At 31.0% G+C, this 25,220-nt stretch overlaps 1 protein-coding gene across 1 annotated transcript in view; it reads left to right on the forward strand.

The window, feature by feature from the left end:
• Positions 1–25,220, forward strand: part of LOC132930132 (uncharacterized) — a 32,498-nt gene that overhangs the window by 2,032 nt on the left and 5,246 nt on the right. The window contains exons 2-3 of the mRNA XM_060995819.1: positions 6,716–7,713; positions 23,999–24,232. Of these exons, the coding sequence (XP_060851802.1) occupies positions 6,733–7,713; positions 23,999–24,232 (1,215 nt within the window). The 5' untranslated portion in view covers positions 6,716–6,732. The remainder of the gene's footprint in view (positions 1–6,715; positions 7,714–23,998; positions 24,233–25,220) is intronic.

Consider the following 25,220-nt stretch of genomic DNA (forward strand, 5'->3'; position numbering starts at 1 on the left):
TAATAGCTAGTAATGCTGATAATAATAATAATAATAGTAATGGTGTGGAAAATTCAATTTTTTTTTCCACTGCACATTTTTTACCTATGCCGCGGCGTACAATGGACACCAGTCTTTACACGCTCCAATAAGTTGTCCACGTTTATCGTGTACACAGAAATTATAATATTATATCTGCCTAGTCTGAGCCCCGCGCCGGATCAAAGTGTGCAACACGAAATAATGACTTTTACCTATCAAATCAAACAGACACACACACGCGCACACACACGTCATATATGAACAGTCATAAAATTATCCGTCGTCGAGTAGCACATTACGGTCTATACTCACCATAATACGAGTATATTATACACGCGTAAGACGCTTAAAATGCACAAAATCCTTTCCAAAATGACTCGTTGATTATTATTTTTCAGCAATAGACACGACATTGCTGTCGATCGAGTAATTTTAAATAATTCAAATTCTTATTACGTCTGCGAAATTACTACTTTTTCTTTTCGACTATTTCTCGTACACGCAGTTTATTACGACTTACTAATTATTACACCACACGCTATAATAATATCTTAGTCTAGGTACTATTTTCTACAGTGTAAAAGTTAAATTTACTTCCATATATATATATAAATTAATTGTCTATTTTTATTTTCCTTCTCGTGATTATTTGATTTTAGTGTAAATAAATCAAACCTATAAATAATATTACGGACATTGTTTATGACTTTTTTTTAAGATTTTTGTCATTTCCTTCTTTTCTCTAAGTTTAAAGTTTTTCATCTCACAGCAAATGATTGTATAAAATACGTATAATATGAAACGAAATCCGTATACCAGATCAATTTAAAATTTAAATGTTTGTTTATTTTAAAAACGATTAAAAAGAAACGAAGGATTTCTTCGTCCAAATAAAGCATGATTATTATGCGAATTCATTAGCGTGAGTCTATAGCTAAATATTTAAAAAAATAATAAGTAAAATAATATGATTTTAAAATACGAAATTTTTCTATTCAATATCAAACATATTGTACCTAATACACGATACTTTAGTTTGGAAATTTAATTATAACCTTATTGGTATTGTGTTAACAATTAATACATTTTTACTTTCTTGTATGATAGATCATAATTTGTAATCATATGAATAACATTACATTTATGAATAGTTAATATAAAGTTCCACTTTTTATAGTTATCTTCATTTATAGAAGATACATTTTATTTCTGTCCTATTTATAACATATGTCTTTTTTTATATAATAATATTATATATTTTTGTATTAATAGGTATACCACAATAAAAATATTAAATGTAATTGTTATTAAGTGTTAAAAACCTTTAAAAGCATGTAAATATTTATTTTGTTTTGTTTTGCATCCCTCAACTTAAATAGTACAATGTATTCTGATGTATTACACATTGTATAGAACGACATCGCATAAAAAACGGATTTTCGCTTAGTTTTTAAACTCCTTAGTAGTATTACACAGGATTCAAACAGTCGTTATACGTATATGTGCCATCCGAAAATAACAAACGTTTTCGTACTGTTATTGTTGTTTAATCTCGACAAAATCTGCCTGGTCATTTGTCGTATCAAATGAACATCAATCATCACATCACACTGCGGAGGTTGGACGTCGCTCCGCGTCTGCTTCGGGATGAATGGATGTCAAAAAAAAGGTATATCCTATATTCCTATACAAAGTCAAACATCGCCGGACCAAATCATCGTGTGTCCCACAGCGAAGACACGCTTTCTAGAGACAATGCCATTTTTACATATATTATTAGACAGCCTTTCGCGCGTATTGATATTTTTCTCGCTGCTGATAGTTTATTGAATTTTGCTCTCCTGGTCACCGGTGCATGGACTACAAACCGAAATCATAACAATATCGTGTTTAATATAATATGACGTCCGATTAGAATTCGCCATGTTTTGTTTCTCGAACCGATCACCGACGCTCCACCGCACCGTCTCGCCGACGATCTATTCTTCTCCACACACACCAGACACACGCATGGTCCGCCGAACAATGAAGAAAACCCATTGTTCTACGGCTCTACGCACAAGTCATGGATCGCATAGATATTACTTTTTTTTTTTTGCTAAATTGATTCGTTTGGTTTTTTTTCTTATTTTTTAGTCTGGAGGATAAATTTACTCGATTAAGTAATATTTTTACTCTCCGGAACCCCGTCTTCCATCATTGGTTGTACATTTCAACGACTACTGAACCGAATATTTTTTAATATTTTACGCGTATGCGAGATTATACACGATCATTTTATTCTAACGTATGACGATAATATAATAAAAATAGTTTTAAAATTATTCGAGGATCGAAAATCTGTGCAAATTTATTGATTTACAACGGTAAAATATAATAAATAAATGAACCACCCTATCAACCACGCAATGTCATTATTTTTGAAAAAACTTTCTACCTGATAATTTTGAATTCATTTATAAGCCATACTAATATAATAGTAGTAGTTGCATGTAAAACAATTAAAACTTAAAATTAATTTAATTTTTCTCGTCGAAATGATTATTATGATTCAATAACAAGTATATATCTATATAGACTAATTACTTCATATTCACAATTTTACCGTTATATATTTATCTATATAATACAAGTTATGTCAAAAGTCAATCTGTACTTGTGTCCAACGTTTAAATATTACACAAATCCTTGAAAATCTTTTAAACATTTAAGTACGCATGTCTATTATGATTTATAAACAATTTATTAGCAGATAAAAGTATTTTATGCAGGAGGTACTGTTATATAAGACAGAAATACTGAGTGATAACCTAGATCCTATCTCGAACATATAGCATATTCCTTCAACTACTGTAACTGATCAATGAAATATTAAACCGGTTTCATTCCATTACTGTTGTAGTAATTGCATATTTCCAGGAATGTATATATATTTTTTATAATATTATTAAATCAATGACGAAAGATTCAGATAAGTAGTAAAATATATTCAACGTCCATTTAGCTGGATTTGTCACACGCTGTTGTGCGAATATAATATCGTGTTATAAAACTATAAAAGTCACGAGCATGAAGACACTTTAAAATTCACTATGATAATTTTAAATGTAAACGCTCAGTAGAAATCATAATTTTTATGTCAGATATTATTACCATATTATAGGCTAACTAATAAAGTAATAATGCCCATGTACCTACCTCTCGAAAAATACATAATGGTTCAACAGTAAATTATCTAAATTATCTTAAAAATATAATATTTATTAATACGTGTATAACTGATCAGCGTAATGAACTTTTTGGCATAAATTATTTTATTTATAGAAGAGTTTCTTCTACATTAACGTCATTTTACATAAATAAATGATGATTTTTTTTTCGATATAACTACAAATTGTTGTTAATTTTTAATTTATTAATATAACCATGTGATTACGTTGGTAAATATTTTAATATTTCTTAAACTACTGCCAATTTATGCGAAAAACAAAAATTGTATCACTCTAAAGTTTTAAATCTACTTAAATTTTTAAAGTAGTTAAATATTGTAAAGTAACTATAATGTATGTAATAACAGCCAACTTATTATATTGCAATATATTTCGTCGTCTTAAAATTATCAAGTAACAATAACGAAATATTATATAATAAACAAACAATATTGTATATTAGTAAATCAATCGCAGTAAGAATGGTTTTGTCGTGTGTAGGTACGAAATATATTAATATTATTATATAGATACCTATACTATTTCCTAATAAATATTGTAACCTATATTATAGAGTAGGTACTAAATTAATATTATTAATACGTCATTTTTACTTCGAAGCATCGATGAAGCTATATCTCCACTTAACTAATGATCAATTATAACATGTTTATTAATTGATAATAATATATACTTATAATATAATCTATGACCAAATTAAAAAAAAAACAATATCCTTAATTAAATTATATTTATAAATAAATCTCATCTTGAAACCTCTTGAAGAAAAGAAAAATTCCAGTGTAAATGTTGAAATATTGACTGACACAAAATTCTATGAATATACAAAAAAGGACGGCAGCTAGGTATTTTTTATATAATGATACCTATTATAAGTCGAAAACCATTAATTAAATTTCACAATGATCTAAAAATTAATATACCTCATAGACTACCGCAGTTTGTATCATTATTATTTTTATTTTTAATTGCATATAACAAATTAGTAGGTATGTGAACATAACATATTGAAACCATAACACACAAGCGCAGGCCGCAGAATGACTTTTGTATATTTCTTTATCATATCACTATAATATCTTACATCATCATAATTTATAAAGTAGGTACTCATTCGGTCTAGCTAAATGTAGTAGATAATAATATTATTCGGAGATGTTTACAATTTATGTATCATTTATTTAACGAATCGTTTTTTTTTTGTGCAAATTTTATTATTTTTTTCAATAATATTTTGTTGGTAATAGTTTTTTTTTTGTCGGCGTTTATTATAGGTAACCAAAGAGTGTTAAAAATAATAAGTTTACATACCTTTATAATTCTTGATAACATTGTAATTTGTAATTAAATAAGTGAATGTAAATTTGAACATGAAATATGATATAAGAATTTTTAATTTCCGTAATAATTATAATAATTTAATTAATGAGATTTATGTTTGTTATTAAATAGATTAGATTGTATCGTTTGTGTGTGTAGAGCTACATAATATTATATTATTATATACATACTGGTTATACTTTAAAGGACAAACGTTTTTCTTTGTTGCTTTACTTTAAACACACGCCAATGGAATTAAAAATTCAAAAAAATTCCATTTACACAATATAATGTATTAATGTTATAAATAATCCAAGAATACGCCCAATAGTAAAAAAAAATAAATGACCTTATACCAACTTATTAATAATTGTACAGATTTGTACTATATTATTTTAGTTATTTTTAAATTAAATCGAATTTAGTGAAAATATAGTACAAATATTTGATAACTGTTTTTTATTACTGCAGTACCTAAACATGTTTATATTTTTCTGATTGGAATTCATAGGTTTGATTATTTTTTCGGGTGTTTAAAGAACATAACTCTTTTCGGTTTTAGAATATAATTTTTGTTTTAATTTAATTTAATTTAAATAAAAAGATCAATTTACTAAGGAATGAAAAATAATTTTGATTTTTAATTTTTAATTTTTTAATGGGACTAACTGTAAAGAAAAATAGCATATTAAACGAATTAAGTGTATTACTTAATTGTATAGCTTGGAAAATCGTCCAATAGAAGTACATAATAATATATATATTAATGTATTTTCATATGACAAAAAGGGCTGACTTAATTTTGATCCTGGGTACCTATGTCGAAGGTAAAAATAATATTAGGATACATAAATAATTAAATGGTTTATAATAGGTGCCTCCTATATGTTATTATATCGAATAATTATACCATACCATTACACTATTACAGTAAGCTATAATTATTTTAAATCATTTTCAAGCGATATATAATATATTAATACTTTTTTTTTATCTATTCTACAACGCTTTTTTAATTTTTAAAGAATAATTACTAATTTTAGATCTTAATTTGATATAATAAAACTATAATTCTATGTGTAATAATCAATAAATCGTTTTAACTGTTAGTCTCAGTACACTTTATCTGTCAACATATTATATGATATACCATATACATATTATATTGTATATTTTTTCACCAAATTAAAATGCATCCTGTTCAAACATGTATAATATTTCAGTTTTCCGTGCACATCGTAGTTTTTATCGTTTTAAACGTACCATGTATGAATTACACGTATTTCTCCAATGCTTTTGGTTGAAGTCTTTTTTAATAAATACGTTATTCACCATAAATTATTATTATACGTCATTCTGAATTTATGTATAAATCTATATTATGTAACTTATTCCCGACGGATAAGTGTTAAAACACTTAAAACCCTCGTAATTCACAGGTTACCGTGGGTAGAAAAACGAAATAAGAATAATAACGATATTTCGAGGAAACCGTAGTCTTGGTGTGGTGTAAGTTTGAAAAATATCATTAAGTGAAATATTAACTTGTTTAAGGCGTATTAAATGGATAGGTATACTATTGCAGCCATTAAATACACGAGTATGTTGGATGGCGTGAAAAAGACGTCTTTGCCACATTTTCAGTATAATATTTTTCACGCCCGTGAACCGACTACATCGTCGAAAAATAATCGGTTGTAACCGAAACTACTGTTATTACTTACCCATAACTATACGTTGTTCTTTAAGAAAACCGACGAGTCGAACCTCATTTGCGGAGTTGTAATAATTCACTTATCATTTCTTCAACACAATATGACAGGTATAATGTTGTTACTTTTAAACGCGTTTTGTTGATAATGTTAAAAAAAACGATTTTCGTGTATATACAAATGACAAAAACCCAAAGCCATCTTTTGCTAAAAATGAGCATTTTTTATTTACATTTTTTTCAATATTAAACAGTCCCGGTGATATAAATATATTATTATTGATATTCAAAATATTCAATATGAAACTGTTAGAGAGATACGACGGCCCGTCGTCGATATATACGTTTATATTACTCGTATACCGCGAACTCGTTATACAATATTATTGTAATATTATTGTGCTCACCAAAAGATGCGTTTTGCGTGTTTCAGGTGTCGCGGGAACCATCATGTTGGAAACCGTAGCAGAGAAGAAAATTCCGCCGCCGCTGCCGCCCAAGACCCGACGCGGTTGTCTGAAAACAGGCGTCGAGAGCGGCTGTGGCGGCGGTGCGACCATCTTGCAGTCCAACGGTCACGTCGTGAAGATCCGAATAGACCCGATGATGGTCGACGGGGTCGGCGGCGGTGGCGGCGGCGTTGACCGCGCCGAACGGGACGACGGGCCACGCCGCGAGCACTCGGTGGGCCGCCGGTCCAGTACGGTCAAGATAAACATCACTTGCGTGGACCCGTTCGTGTTCCGTCGGCACTACACCGACGTGGACGACGACGATGACGACGACGACGACGACAGGCGCTCGTCGTCGGGACACCGGTCGCCGCTGGACAGCGGCACGGGCAGCGACCTGGACACGGGCAGCCGCCGGGATGAGAGCGACGACGGGACGTGCAGTTGCGATTCGCTGACGAGCAGCACGGCAGATCCCGAGACGGCCGTGATGACGGTCGATTCAGCGCCGGGACGCGGGGCCGTCGTAGCTATCGGCGGCGGTGCCGTCGTACCGGTCGCGTCGTCCGATCCCGTGGCCGACGAACCGCCGGCGGTGCAGACGTGTACGGCGGCCGGTGTCGTGGCCACCGCCATCGTCGCGACGGTCGTCGAAGAGCTGCCGAAACGTTCGACGCCGCCGGCCGTCCACGTCCAACAGCGGTGCTACAACGACGCGTCCGCGGTGGCCGCCACCGACCGCGTCATCGACATGGACAACACCGACCAGTACTACAGTTTTCACATGAACGAGAACGTGTTCGACGAAGTGGACGCGGCTGCAGTGGCCGCCGCCGCCGCGCCGTCGGACGACACGTTCGCGGGGTGCAAGACCGCAGCCACCTCGGACACGATACGCAGCGCCAAGGGCACGATCAGGGGCGTCAAGAACCGCGTCAGGGCCGGAATAGCGACGTTTTTGCAGCCCAAGACCAACAAGGTAAGTTTTGACATGTTCGAATAGTGTTTTGCAGACGGCGTTTTTTTGATAACGACGTTTTAAGGGTTTTGATTCGAATTGAGATGATAAATATTTAGTATATTTTTATCGTTTGATATTTTATTCGTAGTGGTTTAAACATAATAACGTGTAAAATCTTAGATTTCCGGTAGAAATCTTATCGAATTCCTACGCGATGTGTTAAGACTCTATAGGCACACCGATGATAATGGTCGATTGCTCAACATTGGCGGCTATTGATGTGCTTTTAGTAGGGTTAATGCCAGAAATGTGTCTCCTCCGTCCGGCCCACCCAATCATCAATAACTTAGGCGTGGTACGAATTTTTCTTCTGGTCCAATGCGTTTCATATTTATTATTGTAGTAAAATAAGTGCTGAACAAAATGAATTTTTTAATATAGAGGGTGAAAAAATGCTTAAGGCTTAAGCACGTTACGGACAATTTTCTAGATTACGTAATTACACCCCGTTGTGGAGTGCCTATAATAGCAGTTTATATTTTATACCGGTGCGCGAAGCAATTATTAAATTAGTTAAATATTTTTTAATGAGTTTCTTTCAATAAACAGCACTGTTTTTATGTTGTTAGCATAATGAAAACCAACTTCTGATGAAATCAGCGGCAGTGATTCAAATTTAATATATTATTATATATTTCATGAGAATGATACAACTGACGATTTCGTTATACAAAGACACACCCGACCAATTTGTCTACCCAAAACAATGACCTAGATATAGTGGCTATTTGATACCTACACGACACACGAAAAATGTGCCTTTTCATAAAAACCCATCATCAGCGTTATTTTATCTGTATACGTGACATAACTGTCTGATCTGTTCTCATTCGGTAGAAATCAATAAATAATATTATTAACTATACTTATGTGAGAATGTGACACTCGCCATCGGGATTTAGTTGCATCTGCAGCCGCCCGGTGACATTGCAAAATCCTCGTGGAATAGTTTTGGAACGTTTTGGTTCTATTGCATAACAAATACGAGAAGATAAGTAGTTTTACGACACTAATAATAATAATAATAATATATGCATGTCGAACCCGACGTTCGTTCGTTTGTACAAGAATAATGACAGCTATATTGCCGGAGAAAAAACCCATCCCATTATAGGTTCTTATAAAATCGAGTTTATATCGATATAATTATTAAGAAATGGATAAAAAAAAATATGTTAAATTTCACACCGCTGCGCGTCGGGATGAATATTAGGTATATATATACTATGTAGGTAGTGTTAAAACATATCATCTGCAATTCGTAGGTAACATATATAATAATATGATTAATGAGCAATATTGTAGACATGTAGTAATCTTATCTATACCAATCGACTTTTTTTCGAAACGCTATTACATAATTACAGTTCTTATAATACATATAATATTATTCATATTTAATGTAGATAGATGTAACAGGTATTGTATATTGTATTGTACTACATAATAATTGTATGCACGTGTCTGCGAAACGCTCAATTATATAAATAAAATATCAATTATTTTGATGGAAAATAACAATAACACTTCAATACTAAAAAAACAAGTATTTGATTTGACATAACAAAATATTATGACTCGTTGGAAGAATCGATTAAATTCTACAAATAATATAATATAATATAATATATATATATTGTGTACATATATTTATTCATTTTAAATAAATTGTCGTCTGTCGATAGTGCCTATTGTATAGGTAGTATATCAGTTAATCGAAAAAATAAAAAAAAAACTTATTATAAAATAATAATCGCTTTTTTAATGATTTTTTTCATTATTGATCGTTTAATGAAAAAAATCATTGAGCATAACTTGCGGTATCGTACACGAATTATTGTTTTCAATTCAATGCGCAGGTTTTTTAAATCCATCAGACTCGTAATATTTAGCATAACTTACCCGTGCACATAGCACATCATGTATATATTAAGAGTTATAATCGAATATTATTACGAGTATTTACATAGTTTTATAATTATATACAAGATGATTATTTTAAAAGTAAACACTCGTTTTTACGAAAATATTATTGAAATTTAAAATAAAATATAAGTGATTTAAAATACCTATCCCTAGTCAACTTCTTTTTCAAACATGTTGTTTTATACCTTGTTACTTTGTTACTTTGTATTATGTAAAAACATATTTCCAAAATCGTTAATACTTTTTGAAAAAGTGATTGTTAATCTTTAAAACAATCACCTTGTATTGTTATATTGTATAATTACTAATTATATAGGTTATGTTGTTAGGTAGGTATATTTACCACATTTTTTCATAATCATTAGCAAATATAATTTATTATTACAAAAATGTCCTTATTATATCGCTTAAAGTAAACGATAAGGTAATAAAAAAATAAATACACGTTTATAACTTAATAACCCTGTGAGAGTATAGGTCAATTTCTCAATTAACACAATAGGCTCTTATATTCCCATTTGGCGAATGTATTTTTTTTAACAATAATTTATGTATAGGTTATCGTTGTACTAAATGTACTCTACTCCACTAAAATATTTTTTAATATGAGTAACTGAGACGTGTAATGATTTAAAAGTCATATCACTTTATGGTCATAAACATGAATTTCACCTTTTCGATTTTTGGAATACATAATTTTGTCTAAATATTAATGTATTATTTTATAATAAATATAAATCAAATGCTATTTAATATTATAATATTCATTTAATCTGTATTTAATTTTATAAATAAAAAAATCTTTACGTATACGTAATATATTATAATATTATGTGGCATACAGCTGTCCAAACACTTAATATTTTCAGAAAAAAATAGATATTTATAAATAATATATATTAATTTTAAAAAAAAAATGAACGTCCAAAAAGGTGTGACCACTTTAACCACTAATAGGTTGTTCCCTTTAAAGCATTGATTGTAAATTATTTGTAACTGCATTTTCTTGTAAATTAATCATAGATATTACTTTTTAAAACAAGACAAAATATATAAACGAAATACTCGTGCTTAAGTATATACTTTTTGCACGTGCAAAATTTTAGGACTCAAAACTTAAATGTTAGGACTGAAATTATTTGAATGTGATCTGGTTAAACGAATAGGTCAATCACAAGGTTATTAACAGACGACAATTATTTATTTGAAAAATAAAAACTCTGCCCAGATTTATTAAAAAAAAAAAAACCTTATCCTGAATCTGCCCACGCGATGTATTGGTATAATAGGACAAGTCCGGTCCAAACCGGAGTTTTCTTTGAAGAATCCGAGACACGCATACTTTACTATTTATTTGTTTAACGTCCCCGTCACGAAAAACCATCCAAACAACGCACCCGAAAATCGTCATAGAATATTATCCCATAGTGGACTGGTATACAAAACGGATATTCTTCGGTTTCGGACGCAAAACCAATATCACGACTTCGCGTATTACAGTGTTTGCGATTTGGAAATCAAAATAAGTGCTACTATGAGTATATTATATTATATTATACTATCAATGACGCGCGAAGTGAGAGTATAAAATATGATTTCATATACGTCTCGCCAAAGTACTTATCATAAATCATGAAAATACGGGCGGTCCAATTGCAACGGTGTCACGGTTCCAGAAAACGTATACCGTCAGCGCGTGCGTTCGTTCGTATTCTTATATTTTAGTCGTTGGATTAGTAGGTAGGTATGTGACACGGTTTCGTCGTGCTGCGGTGTGTGCTCCGTTTGTTCCGCCTGCTAGAGGAGGACTGCGTGTGTCCTACTACACGACGCGTCCGTCGCGCTCATCCAAACAGCACGAGACACAAATATAATAATAATATATATAATAACGTTAATAATAATTAATAACTGCGACTACTGTCGTTATGTCGTCGCTTCATTCACCGGTCGGGTATATAATGAAAATTCGTGAAAACCCTATACGTATATATATATCGTTTCCGCCGATTATTATTATTATTATTATTATTATTATTTTTTATTTTTGTTTTGATCTTTGATTTTTGATTTCACGAACGACGTGAACACGCACACGCCCTCGCCTGAGCACAATACGCGTCTATATCATATATTATATACCTATATGTATTGTGTATACTATATATATATATATATGTGTCTGCCGCATAATATACCATATAATTTGTGTGTGTGTGCACACATTATATTATATGTGTATACATGTATATGACGTATCGTGTATCTATGAATTATGATTATTATTATTTTCGTACGTGTATATAATATATATATAGTTAGTGTTGTCTGCAGTAATACACGCACGCGTTCTATAATATAGACTATAGTAATCAGCTATTTGGCGCGCCGAACGGAACGCTGCACGTCGATCAATCGAAAATATAACGTAACAATATCTCCGACCGTGATAATTCACGCACTCGGGGGGTTGCATAATGATAAATATACACGTCGGTATAATATATATATATATATTATGTACCTATGGGCGGCGTTAGTGAAAAATTGTAACAATGGGACACACGGAGCAATATGTCCGAAAGTTTCGCAACCGTTCGCTATTTTCATTTAATATTTTATTCGTTTTGGCGGCGGTGTGGAAACCGCCCGCCGGCGATGGTTGGAAAAACGGAAATCATTAATTTCCATAGCGAAAAGTAAAATGATCGTTATTTGATGTATGTGTGCATGTGTGTGTACATGCTAGTGACCAATCGATAGTAATAATTTTTCGAAATCGAAACATGTATTATATTATCGTTTTCGGAAAGATGCGGTCAAAAGGTAAAACGGTAACAATTCTAGTGCGGTTGTAGAAATAAACATCTGGTCGATAAACGATAGTCGATAACACACAATTATTTTAAAAGGATATATTATATTATTATTCAAATTATAGATCGTAAAGTCCATCTATACATACGACACATAATTATATTAAACGAGCATAGAACATAACACGGACGACTACATTTCTCGTCGCTTTTCGCAGTAGAATATATTATGCTCTAATGACAATAATAATTAAACAAGACACGCACAAATATAATATGGATCTAGTGCACTGCGTTTTTAAACGACGACGACGTATGAAAGTTTTCGATTTAGTGCAGTGTAAAAATAAAAAATTCTCTTTTAGTTCCAAATGCGTCCAACATATCTTTATATTCCAAGTTATCGTTTCAATATCATATAAACCTATATACATAATAAATCAATATATTATATTTCGTACGTTGACGTTTCCAATCTATATGTTTAATATTCTGCAAACAAACCAGTATTTTAATAGTTGAACACTTTACTGCGTATTAACCAATTAACTATATTACCATAATATCATATTATAAATAGTAAATACATCTTATAATATTATGTACCTATACAGTGGACTACGAGTATTGGCAGTATATCAGTGTTAGAATATGAGTTTATGGCTAAATCACTGCACCGCACCTGCACAAAAGTCTAAACGTCTTGAAAACACCTAAACACGATTCAGTTAAAGTTGAAATATAAAGTATAACACTATAACAGATTTAAAGTTTAAATATAATATCAATAATATCAATGAATTACGAAGTAATGTATTATTAGTTCAATTTAAATACAATAAGTAATAATTATAATGTAAAAAGAAAAATATCATTTTGGTGGAACTTGCTATTGAAATCTTGACGATTGAACACAAATAAGTCACTTTTCGTTAACTACTGTCCCTATACATAGACCACAGTTTGTATTATTTTCAAGTCAGCAGTCCTGTATGTATATATAGTTACAATAAATTATTTTATCACGACCACGATAAATCCATAAGTGATTTCGCATACAATATATTGTTATGTGTATATTTCAATATTCGTATATTATAATATGCACCTATTACAATACCTTTGTGTACACAACATATTATAGTATTATAATATATGCTTATTGTTACTCGTATTATTTTAACAATGTCATATAGGTATAATAGATAGCATATAGCGGGTGCACAGCGATGAAAAAATAAAAAATTATCGTTTTGTTCCCAAAACGACGTAGTGCGGCGGAGTATAACCCGAATACCCATAGCGATTGCGATTACAAAATACAGCGTGCAAATACCTTACGACTCTTTGCGAAAGTCCATAATCATCGTACACACTCGTCGAGTGCCGCCGCCGCGCACACTTCTTCTCGTCGCACTCGTTCTCGTGCAAACGAGCCGTCTTATCCGACTACTATACACACACAATACCTAACCGTATAGTAGTGCCTATATAGGTACAACGTCGAAGCCTCGGTGATTATACTTTTTCAATACACGCGTATAGGTATTTACGATAATATTATATATATTACATCTCCTCGTCGTCGATTCGGAACGTGAGAGATTAATATAAACATTGTCGGTGCGGTGTTCGCGGCCGCGTCTGTTTATAATATGTATACATACGTATTATCATATCCATATGCATGTATGTGACCGAGTAATGCGCGTGTATTTATAGATAAATTATACACGTCTGTGTGTGTCTATATGAGCCTATCAAAAAACTCTTTGCGGGTACCTATATAAGCTTTCACTCGTGGGCCGATGACCCGTCGACCCAATATACATGGGCCGACCGTCGAAATGTCCAATTGGGCGTAAATTAATTCGTATCGAAACGTTAATTCGATACGCTAATTATTATTTTATAATTGGACGTTTGCAGACACGTAGTATATCGCACTCGCCGCCGTAATATAAATATACGCACATAAATGTGCGTGTACCGATTTAATGAAACATATAGAGGTATATATAAGGCGGTATTATATAGCTGTGCATATATGTATATAATATAATTTATACATTATGGACGTTGAACGTATATGCAATTTGTTTTGTTCCAAAAGAATGTTTGTCCTCAACAACACCACATTATACTAATATAAATTATGCCTTTATTTATATTATTATTATTTTTTTTACTTTTTTTTGACACGGGAGAAGAAAAAATAAACATTGCCTTACGTAATTTGACTGTAGGCGTGACTTCAGTGTTTTTGCGAAAAATATGTCTATTCATTGTTGCATGATGAATTATTGATTATAATATATTACGTGTGCGTAATGGTAGACAGAAATTTTCATTAAAAATTTCTATGAAAAACGTACGATTTATACCATGTCGTTTAATTCGACAGATTTGATCACGTCACATTTACCCACAGTGCAATAACGATACACGTGTATAAATATGTGTGCGTGTGTGTGTGTGTGTGTGTATGCCGTGTGTGTTTAAAAAGTCTTAAACTGCATTTCGTCGGTATTTTCTTTTACTTCCGATGACGTGCTCGATGGTTATCGTCTACATGCGTTCTGCGTTGGCATTAATCGACTTATACTATATAGACCGTATTATTATTATATCCGACAGTGCGACATATACATATAATAAAGTATATTATACAGTAGAGTTGGAAAATTAACATACGAATTACTCGAACGTCGTAAAATATGTGCATAACGTTAGCTTATAATATGTGTACGTCGCACGTCGTATAATATACCGACTAGTCGCCTGTGAACGGATAGCGAAGCCATAGAACTGATTATATTACGGACCGACCGATATTATTAACTTTCCAATTAGATACCTGATTGGACTAATAATTGTATTCAGAATTTATAACATTTTGACAAGATGAGAATTTTTACGCTTGCGCAGAAGGTACACGTACGTGTGTTTGTAAGAACTTATTATACTTTATACATACTCGTTATTCGTAAACACATCCGTAATAAACATTTCAGCTAACTACTATGCAAAGAGGAAATAAACGTGAATACAACCGCGAACAGACTATTGGTCGCAATAACGTGATGTTATTATTTATAGCGCGTGTACGAAGAAGAAAAATCGAAACGTAAAAGATTATTTTATAATTATAATATACATTCTATATTATTATGTATAAGAAATCGTCCAATGTGTTTTTCGTTATTTTATTGAAAATATTCAAATCAATTCAATTAAATTGATAGTTTTTTATCCGATTACCTATTATAAGGCTACAATAATTCATTCAACGCTATCACTGGGTCGCGTCATGTATTCAAGAATATACGATCTCAAAAATTCAAATACTAAGAAAAATATTTACTCAGGTATTGGTATGAGTCTTCGTAAAGAAGATTGTCAAAATTATTTTGTCAACAAAGAGCAATTTCAATTTACCGTGTGACTCTGTAGGTACTTCGTGACGTGCAAAATAATAATTTAATTATTATTTTTTTCTGTTGTTATTAGTTATAAGTAAAACTAATAATAATAATATTTATCAGGACATCTATCTTATTCATTTTATTTTCTAGATATACAATAATAAAAATTATTAATGAGTTATAAATGACCATATAATTGAATATGGCCCAATGTATCTATTAACTGTTATTGAATTCATTTTATTTATACAAATCATTTATTTTATTTACTTGACATTTTACCTATTGTTCGATTTTTCACTCGATTTTTTATTTTATGAAAATAATTTTCTAGTATAATATTTATCTTAAAGTGTTCGTCTGAAAATTGTTTTATTCGTAAGTCATCGTATAATAACTCGTTCTGCTGTTTGACTTTAAACGAGGCAACATTTATCACATCCGGAAACCGTAATCCACCTGAACTATAATATGAGTAATAAATATTATTATAATGACACTATCGGTTTGATAAAAAAAATAAAATTTAGGTATTACTGAAACGTTATTCTTAGCAATCGTAAAAATTATAATATTAGTTGAAATTTACATATTAAACATGAGCTATAATTTAATTACAACGTCTTTTCGTTAAGGATAGAGTTATTGATTTTAAAGCCAGCTTTTACTTATAATAATTTACCCCAGTTTAGATTCCGTGACAATTTACGAGGAACGTTTTTGATTTGTAAATGAGTCGTTATATACAAGAATCTAATGACATTTTTATTTACCGTTAAAATATATGATGCACTAACAACTGCGTGATTAGTACACCGTGCATGTATATATTATTATTAGTAGTAGTAGTAGTGTCGTCCGTCAATATCTGCCTATATTTCATCCCAAGCGCGACTGGTCCGCGTGCTCCATATATTAATACATATATTTTCGCACTGCTCATTTAGAACATATATAACAACATTATAATTTATTCCCGTTTCCGTTATATTTTCAATATGCATTTGCCTAAATTATATGCTTACGCAATATATATATATATATATATCGTTCGAAATTCGCTCTTGTATATACTGCAACCGCTGTTATAATCAACACGTAGGTATGTAATTAAAATAGCGAACAATAGCATATCACTATTCTTTGGAACCGAGAGGTTTTACAATATATTTTGTGTGTAAACGAGGAATTAGCCACGTACCTACCTACCGCCTCGACGTACGGGGTTACCATTCTTGCAGACCTACATACAAATAATAATTATTGTTAGGCGGACTACTTTGCGTTCCCGTATGGATTTTACGCCTTTTTATTGTTTTGTTTTCACGTACTAAACCAGAGTAAGCAAACACATACGCTGTCATTGAGTTGTCAAACGTACAAACGATATTATGGTGTATATCTATTGTATGTATAAACTATATAGTATAGGAAATATGAAATATAATAATAATAATAATAATACGACTATACGAGTATTGTATATACATACTACGCAGATACGTTGTGCATTTGCATTCAGAGACGTGTAACCGTGACAGCCAAAAATTCGACAGTTGAAAGCGAAGGGAAAAAACCGGGGAAGTATTTTCGCTGTATAGGTAACCCAGGTCACTGTTATAGACGATCGATATTCTAAGAATTACAACAAAATAACAAAAATTGTTTTTAGGATAAATCATTATTGCACTATAATATTATGTATATTGTATATGTTCAAATACCCTATATGTCGTCAAAATGTTAACTTCAATCTATCATAAAAAATGAATTTGATTTCACGCCAACTTTTTTTTAATTCCAGAAAGAAAAACTTATTAGATCAACCTTGAATAAATTTTCAAGGTTTTTAACCGAGCATAAACATTTTTATCGATATTATTAGTTAAAAAAAAAAATCAATAACGTAGCAAAAAATAATCCAAAATATTTTTAGACTATACCTGAAAAATACTACCTAATATGAATGTTTTATAAAAATTTAAAGTAACTACGGTTATTCGTTTTATAATCATAATGAAATTAATTTTTCGAAATGTGTATGGCGTAATCAAAAGATTGTAATATTTAGGTACGTTATTTTGTAATTATTTTTTAGTTTTTCTTATAACTCATATAATAATATGTTACATATTATTTAGTGTTAGAATATTGTAACAGTTTGCATATTTTTTTTATAAGTTCAAAATATAGCTAAGCGAGATAAAAATCCTTTTCACTTACTGGAAATTAAAAATATATGTTGTTTTTATTAGGCGTATTCTTGTAAATGTTGAAGATTTTGAAAATTACTGCAGAATATTTTTTAGATCATATTATTGAGTTTATTTGTAAAATTTTCTAATACGTCAATTTATTATATGATTTCTTATGTTTTTTATTAAATGCATAACGCTATACGTATTTTTAGACCATATTCCGTAGTTTCTTAGTGTATATAATCCTAACTCTAACAATATACTATAGAATATGTGAATATTTTAAATAAAAATGATTATAAGATGGTTATAAAATTTATAAAACTTGTCAAAATGTGTATTTTAGTTGTCATTTAAAAAACTAGGTAGATTTTAATACAAAACATTTGTTTACACAAACTCAACATTATATAGTTTAAAAAAAAATTAATTTCCTAATGGATTACATCACATTATTTTATAATAATAAATATGTATACTTGAGTACATAACCATTTATGTGATGTGTTCTGAGTATTATACGTATTTTATGTAATATAGGTACCTACAACAAAATTACATTCCTACATATTAATATAATATTATGTATAATATGTAAAAGAATAAAACAATTTAAATTTAATTGTGTAACGCACTTAGGTAACTCAGATTCGTATTTAAATTAGTTAAAAAAAATCTCGAAACAAAATTTCGATTCACATCATTCGTAACTTAATTTAGTTTAGTAGTAGAGAAATTTGTTTACAATTCATCGCGTGAGAAATATTTACAATTAAAAAAGACAAATCTGTGAAGTTTTCTTCCTATAAAAAAAGACACAGACTGTCCATGTATAATAATAATTAGAAAAACTAATTTAACATTGTCGTGAAACAATAAAAAAAATACATTGCTTCACACGTATCATAATGCATTATATCGAAATGTCGAAATGAATAATTTTTTTCTTTCATACTTGTGGTGAATTATGCCAAATACGTATCGAAGAAACTAGTGAAATGGATGAGTTTTTTTATCATACCACTGAGTAGAAATTCGTCTCAGAAATGATGTAATTATTAATTAAAATGCACATTTTTTTATTTTGCTCAAGGAGTTACATATTGGTGGATTACGATATTGTTTTATTTAACATTTGATTATAAAAAAAATACCTAGCACAATTCATTTGTCCTAAATATTTATTTTTTATTTGAACCTCCCGAGTGGAAACGTGATCCACAGTAATGCCATGTGCTAATAATCCATAATAATTTATCATGGCAAATTATGACGTTGTAAAACAACAAAATGTTATGACATTTATCTCGTTTGATAAACTGTTACAAATCCACAATATATATATTGTAATATTATGTGCTGGAAGTGTACGAATATATTTACGCTCTCCGGTCTTAACAAACCGACAATTTGAAGTAAATATTCTAAGTATTGATACTTCTTTCTAAGTATTGCGTACGAAACAAAACTATACTTATAATACATATTGCGCATTATTCAAACATCGCATGCGTATAAATGCGAACACACGGAAGGTAGAAAAAAAAATTTCCAAATGAATTACGCGATATGCGCCCCGCCCATAATATTTGTATAAGTACATAACAAAAAGCTAGCATATACGCGTACTTATGACTATTAAAACGTAATAAAAAAAAACCGACGAGAAGAAAGAATAAAAACCGCTTAACTTTTCCAAAACCAAATGAACGCGACTCGACTTGTTTTTAAACCGTCCATTGTACCGTGTATTATTGTGTTATTACAATTTACAAATTATAATGCGTCGTATATGAGAAGTATATAAAGGTGCGCGAGGATAAAAGACTGCTGCGGAGCTCAGCGTGTTGTGCGTTCTTTTTCTCCGCCGCGAGAAACGCGCCCGGCGACCCAACTTTTCGATACAATATGATATTATAAAATAATAATATAATAATTTATCGTACAATCCGACAACAATTAATATATACGGTGTAAAGCATTACGCGTGCATGATATTATCATAAATATATTATAGCCACTATTGTTCACGGACGGTTTTAAATGCCCGCGGCTATTGGAAATTCGCCGGAATCGAATTACGTCGAACGCCACTAACCATAATAATATAGCTTTATATACTGCACAGGTGAATCAACCCTTTTTCTAAATTCTGATTTTTGGAAATCATACATTGACTTTCAAATCCTTGAAAGTCTTTGTACTACCTACTTCTATGGAGTAACCTGTACATTTTAAATCATACTAACTGAGAACCCACATTTTCCACAACTATACATTATTATATTATTAGTGGATACTTTTGAAGTATAAAAATCAAAATTCAGACAAATTATTTTTGAGTCACTTAACTTTATGTACCAAGGATAATATGTTCATATAAATAGATTTAGAATATATGGGGTGATTTGAAAATGTTAGTATTAATCTAATAATATCTATTTTATTAGATGATCTATACTATATTTATCATAAATCTATATTAATATTTTTGACTACAAATTGTTGTTGTACTATTTTCCTAAATATTAGCAGCTTACGAACGAAGAAACTAGTCATTCTAATTTTAAATTGGATACATCAAAATTTCAAAAAAAACTTATTCACTCACTAAATAATTAACTGTTTAAAAAAAAGGAAAGCTCTCGTTTAAAAAACAGAATTTTTTACCACCATAGGATTTTCAAATTTAAATATCAAAAATTATAAAATATGGTCCTTAAGTATTTATACAAAAAAAAACCAAAATGTATTATTAAAGTAAAAATTAAGATGTGTTTATTTGGCGAGTCACTCTGCATATATTATAATATTTATTGTCTGTGTATCAGGGTACAAAATATTAAATTATAAATGTCACGGGAAATTGCTTGCACTTTGGCGTTGTACGTAATGTCGATCACCGTGTTTGTTTATCACTTTTTTTTCCTGATTCATAATTTGAAAATTCCATTTTGGAAAATCAATACACTCTAATCCTTTTTTTTTATATGGCTTTAAGTATTAATTTTAGTAACATACATTAATACCAGTTAAAAATGCTGTTCTCGTGTTACTCAAAAATCTAAGGTTAATTTATATCAATATTTTTTACGTTGAAGTATAGGTACCTAAGCTTTCATTAAATATTCAAATAGTTAATAGTCATCGAAGTGTTCTACGTACAAGATGGATGCGGGTAGTGAAGTATATGTACGATGAAAAATTTTGTGAGACACGGCTCTGTATTATAATATTATATTCGGTAATAATATCTGGGGAAATATGATGCGATTAAAGAAAATATAAAGAATGAAATATAATATAGAAAAAATGTAAAAATTTGGAAAAAAAGTATATTCAAAACCAAAACGTCTAAGGTTTTTTAAATGAAGATCTCATATTTTTACTTTCCCTAAATATAATCCTCTAGCTCTATCCCATTTCCTTGTTAAATCGATCACCGCAAACACGTACTTAGACACCAACTTATTGTAGTTGTTTAAATCTCCAAAATGCTTGACTTGCTGGGTTCTTCGCAGTTTCTTTCACTTTTCGCGAGTTAGAGGTGTTCATAGGTTTGCACATTAATATGTTTTGAAATTAAAAATATACCTATTTAAACATTAACGAAATAATATTAGCAAATACACTCTAAACCATTTTATTTATGAACAATTTATAATTGATGAATGCAGAATCAAACATACAACAAACGATATATGTACATTAATAATGAGATATAATTTATGTTTATGAATTATGAGAAAAATAGAGAGAGAGCGAAATATAAGCGTGTACATATCATTGTAATAAATATTATTATTATTACTATTATTGTTATGTTCGATCGGGCCCGAGGAATGCAAAACGATGTTACAAAACGAAAGATCGCGCGCGCTCGTGTGCGAACAGAAATCTTCGCGTATACCTATATCTGCTCTCGCGATCGGGTCAATGATACCCAACGTGAAAAAAATAATAAGAAGGAAACACACACATATGTAGGCATATATATATATATATATATATATAAAAAGGAGCGGTCTCCTCTCGCACACATATTATACATCGGGCACAGCCTCCGGGCGCAAATCGCCTTCCATTTTATACAGACCGCCGTCGATGTTGACGCTATTATATTATTACTATTATTATTATTATTATTATTATTATTATTATTATTTATTTATTATTATTATTATAACTATATACATGTAAATTCGTTTATATATAGGTATACACACACACACACTATAGTGAGTATATTTTAATTGCGAAACGGGTCATTCAATCTACGTCCTTGTCGGTCGATTCTCCCCGCCGCCGTTTTATCTCATCTTTCTTTTTAAACTCGTTGTCGTCTAACACATGCCCACTCGCCCGAATCTCCTTGTGGAGGTCGATCGGTCATCGATGTATTATGCATATACATGTTTTATAATGAATAATATAATATGAGTCCATTCAACATGCATAATATATACTGTAAACGCACGCGCACACGCACATTCTAATAAATATATAATATATATATTATATACATTATACACATAATATGTAGCTATAGGTATATCGTTCTTATAATTATTATAATTAATAAAAAACGTATAATAGTCAATATAGTCGGCATCTGTGACAACATTGGAATACGCATATTATGGGTTTCTAGCGATATAGTAGCAATATTATACCGTAATATATAGGGTACCTCCGGATTTTTAGAAAATGACTAAGGGTGCCGTGAGTCAAAAAAGGTTAGGAACCTCTGCCGTAATATATTTGCGAGTAATGTACCGTAAGAGATTTTGATTTTGTGCGAGTTTACTTTTTATGCCAATCGTTACACGTGTTGATATTACACTTATACGTATATTTTTGATCATCTACCGCAGTATTTTGCGTAAACCAAATAAATTGTATTCTTTTTATTTTTCAACAATAAATACACGCATATATTATTACATTTTCACTTACACAACAGCCGCAACACCCGGCACAAAACAATAAGTCATAAACCATTACAAATCGGACATTTAAATTAAGCTATATCAATAATAAGAGCTAGTGTTTATATTTCAAAGAAATCAATACAGCGCAATTGTTTATGTATAATGATTTACGGTCGATTTTTTTCGACACGAACACGTTTCTGTTAATATTTTTTTTTAACACGGATATTTGAATTGTCGAATCGATCGCGTTTAATTTCGACTGCGCATTTACCGTCGGTTGTCCGGAGGTTACAAGATCGTGGCGCCTACACGTATCGAATATATAATAAATATAATATGTAATTCGCGAACACGGCAATATTTACACTTGCGTTTTTACCTCGCTTTTGGTAATTTAACCTCTCCGAAATGAACCCAACCCGACAAACATAATATATAAATACGATAAACGGTTAAGCTCATGCACATGCCGGAACCTTCACCTTTCGCACATTCCTTGACCTGAATACCGAACGCGGGCACCAGCAGCCAACGTCGTGTCTTTTAAGACAACCGAATAAACAGTCAGCGCGTGGTTTAAGTCGTTGAGGAAAAAAAATTAATAATATTAAACGTTTTCCATGATATTATATAGGTACTATTGTATTGGGATATTATATATACATACTTTCACCGAAAAACAAAACACAATAAATATATAACTACAGGTGATATTAAAAATGCGAACAAAGTTCGTATTCCCTAGGCACACATATAGAAATATAATAATATATACAAATCACTATATTATCCGCCCACAAACGGCACAAACTGTAATAATAATATTTTATATCATCGCCGTACACAACGTATACGAATACAAATGATACACCTATATAATGTTATTCTGTACTCGACGGCGCCATATCGCTAAAATAATGTTCGATCCGATTGTGGTGTTTCAGACATGGCAGGAAAAAGAAGCCGGCAAAGTGGTGTTGTACACGACCACCATGGGCATAGTCAGGGACACGTACCAGCGGTGCCTTCAGGTCAGGCAAATACTGAGGACTCATCTGGTCAAGTACGTGGAGAGAGACGTCTTCATGAGCCGAGAAGTGCAGAAGGAGATCCGAGAACGTCTCGGCGGCGACACCATTTCAGTGCCGCAGCTGTTTGTCGAAGGGAATCTCATCGGAGTCAGTTTCCGTTTTTATAATTATTATTCATTTTTTTTTACCGAACATTAATTATTTATCTACGCGTATCGTATAACGTGTTCACGGCGTATGTGCATAATACAATAATACAATAGATTCATATTAAACATTGTCGACTCTTTACATAATCTAATTTTCGCGTTTAATTTCACAAATTCACATTAACACAACGCGAGTGGTTACGAGCAGTATAATATTATTATTTTTCGTACAACTTTAATAATATTATATGAATATAATATAACCTAATTGTACACTTGTTTTCCTTGAAATTTTGTTTTGCGTAATGTGTTTTATGTTTAAAATTTAAAACGAGATCGTTAAGCTTCGAAATTTAATTTCACGCATTGGGATTTAAACCCACAATCGCTTCATAACAATAACTCGGAACTAATAACTCACAGTCCGCATCATGATTGTATGAGATTTTTAATTGAATTTCGTGTTCTGTTACAAGATAAACCGACGGCGAACTTTATTCGTCTGAGACAACTTAAGCGTGCTTTAATGTTATTGTAGTTTAAACTTTGTGAAAACACCGCTTTAGTTTCTTTTATTATCTTTTAGTGACTTTGTGTAGGTACCTTTTTTTAAAACTCTATAAACATTTCGCAAACTACAAAATGCAAAGTAAATTCGTGTTTCGAAAATCATTCACTGATATTATCATTATTAGACGTGTACGTGCGTATAGATACGCAATACTTATAATTGTTTAATGCCATACTATATATATTATTAGCGTACTATCATAACATATTATACACGTATACACGGTACCGTTAAACAAATAACGATCTAACGATGTTGTTAAAAGTTTACGACATTTGAATTTAATGATCGACAATGTCTTGTTCAAACTAACAATTAAAAAAATAATATATTTCATATTAGCCGTTTACAATAATCATCATAGCCATTGGTTCATGATAATGATTAACGATTAAACGACGTTTGACTTTGTTCT

This window comes from Rhopalosiphum padi, chromosome 4 (genome assembly GCF_020882245.1).
Source record: "Rhopalosiphum padi isolate XX-2018 chromosome 4, ASM2088224v1, whole genome shotgun sequence".
Lineage (NCBI taxonomy): Eukaryota > Metazoa > Arthropoda > Insecta > Hemiptera > Aphididae > Rhopalosiphum > Rhopalosiphum padi.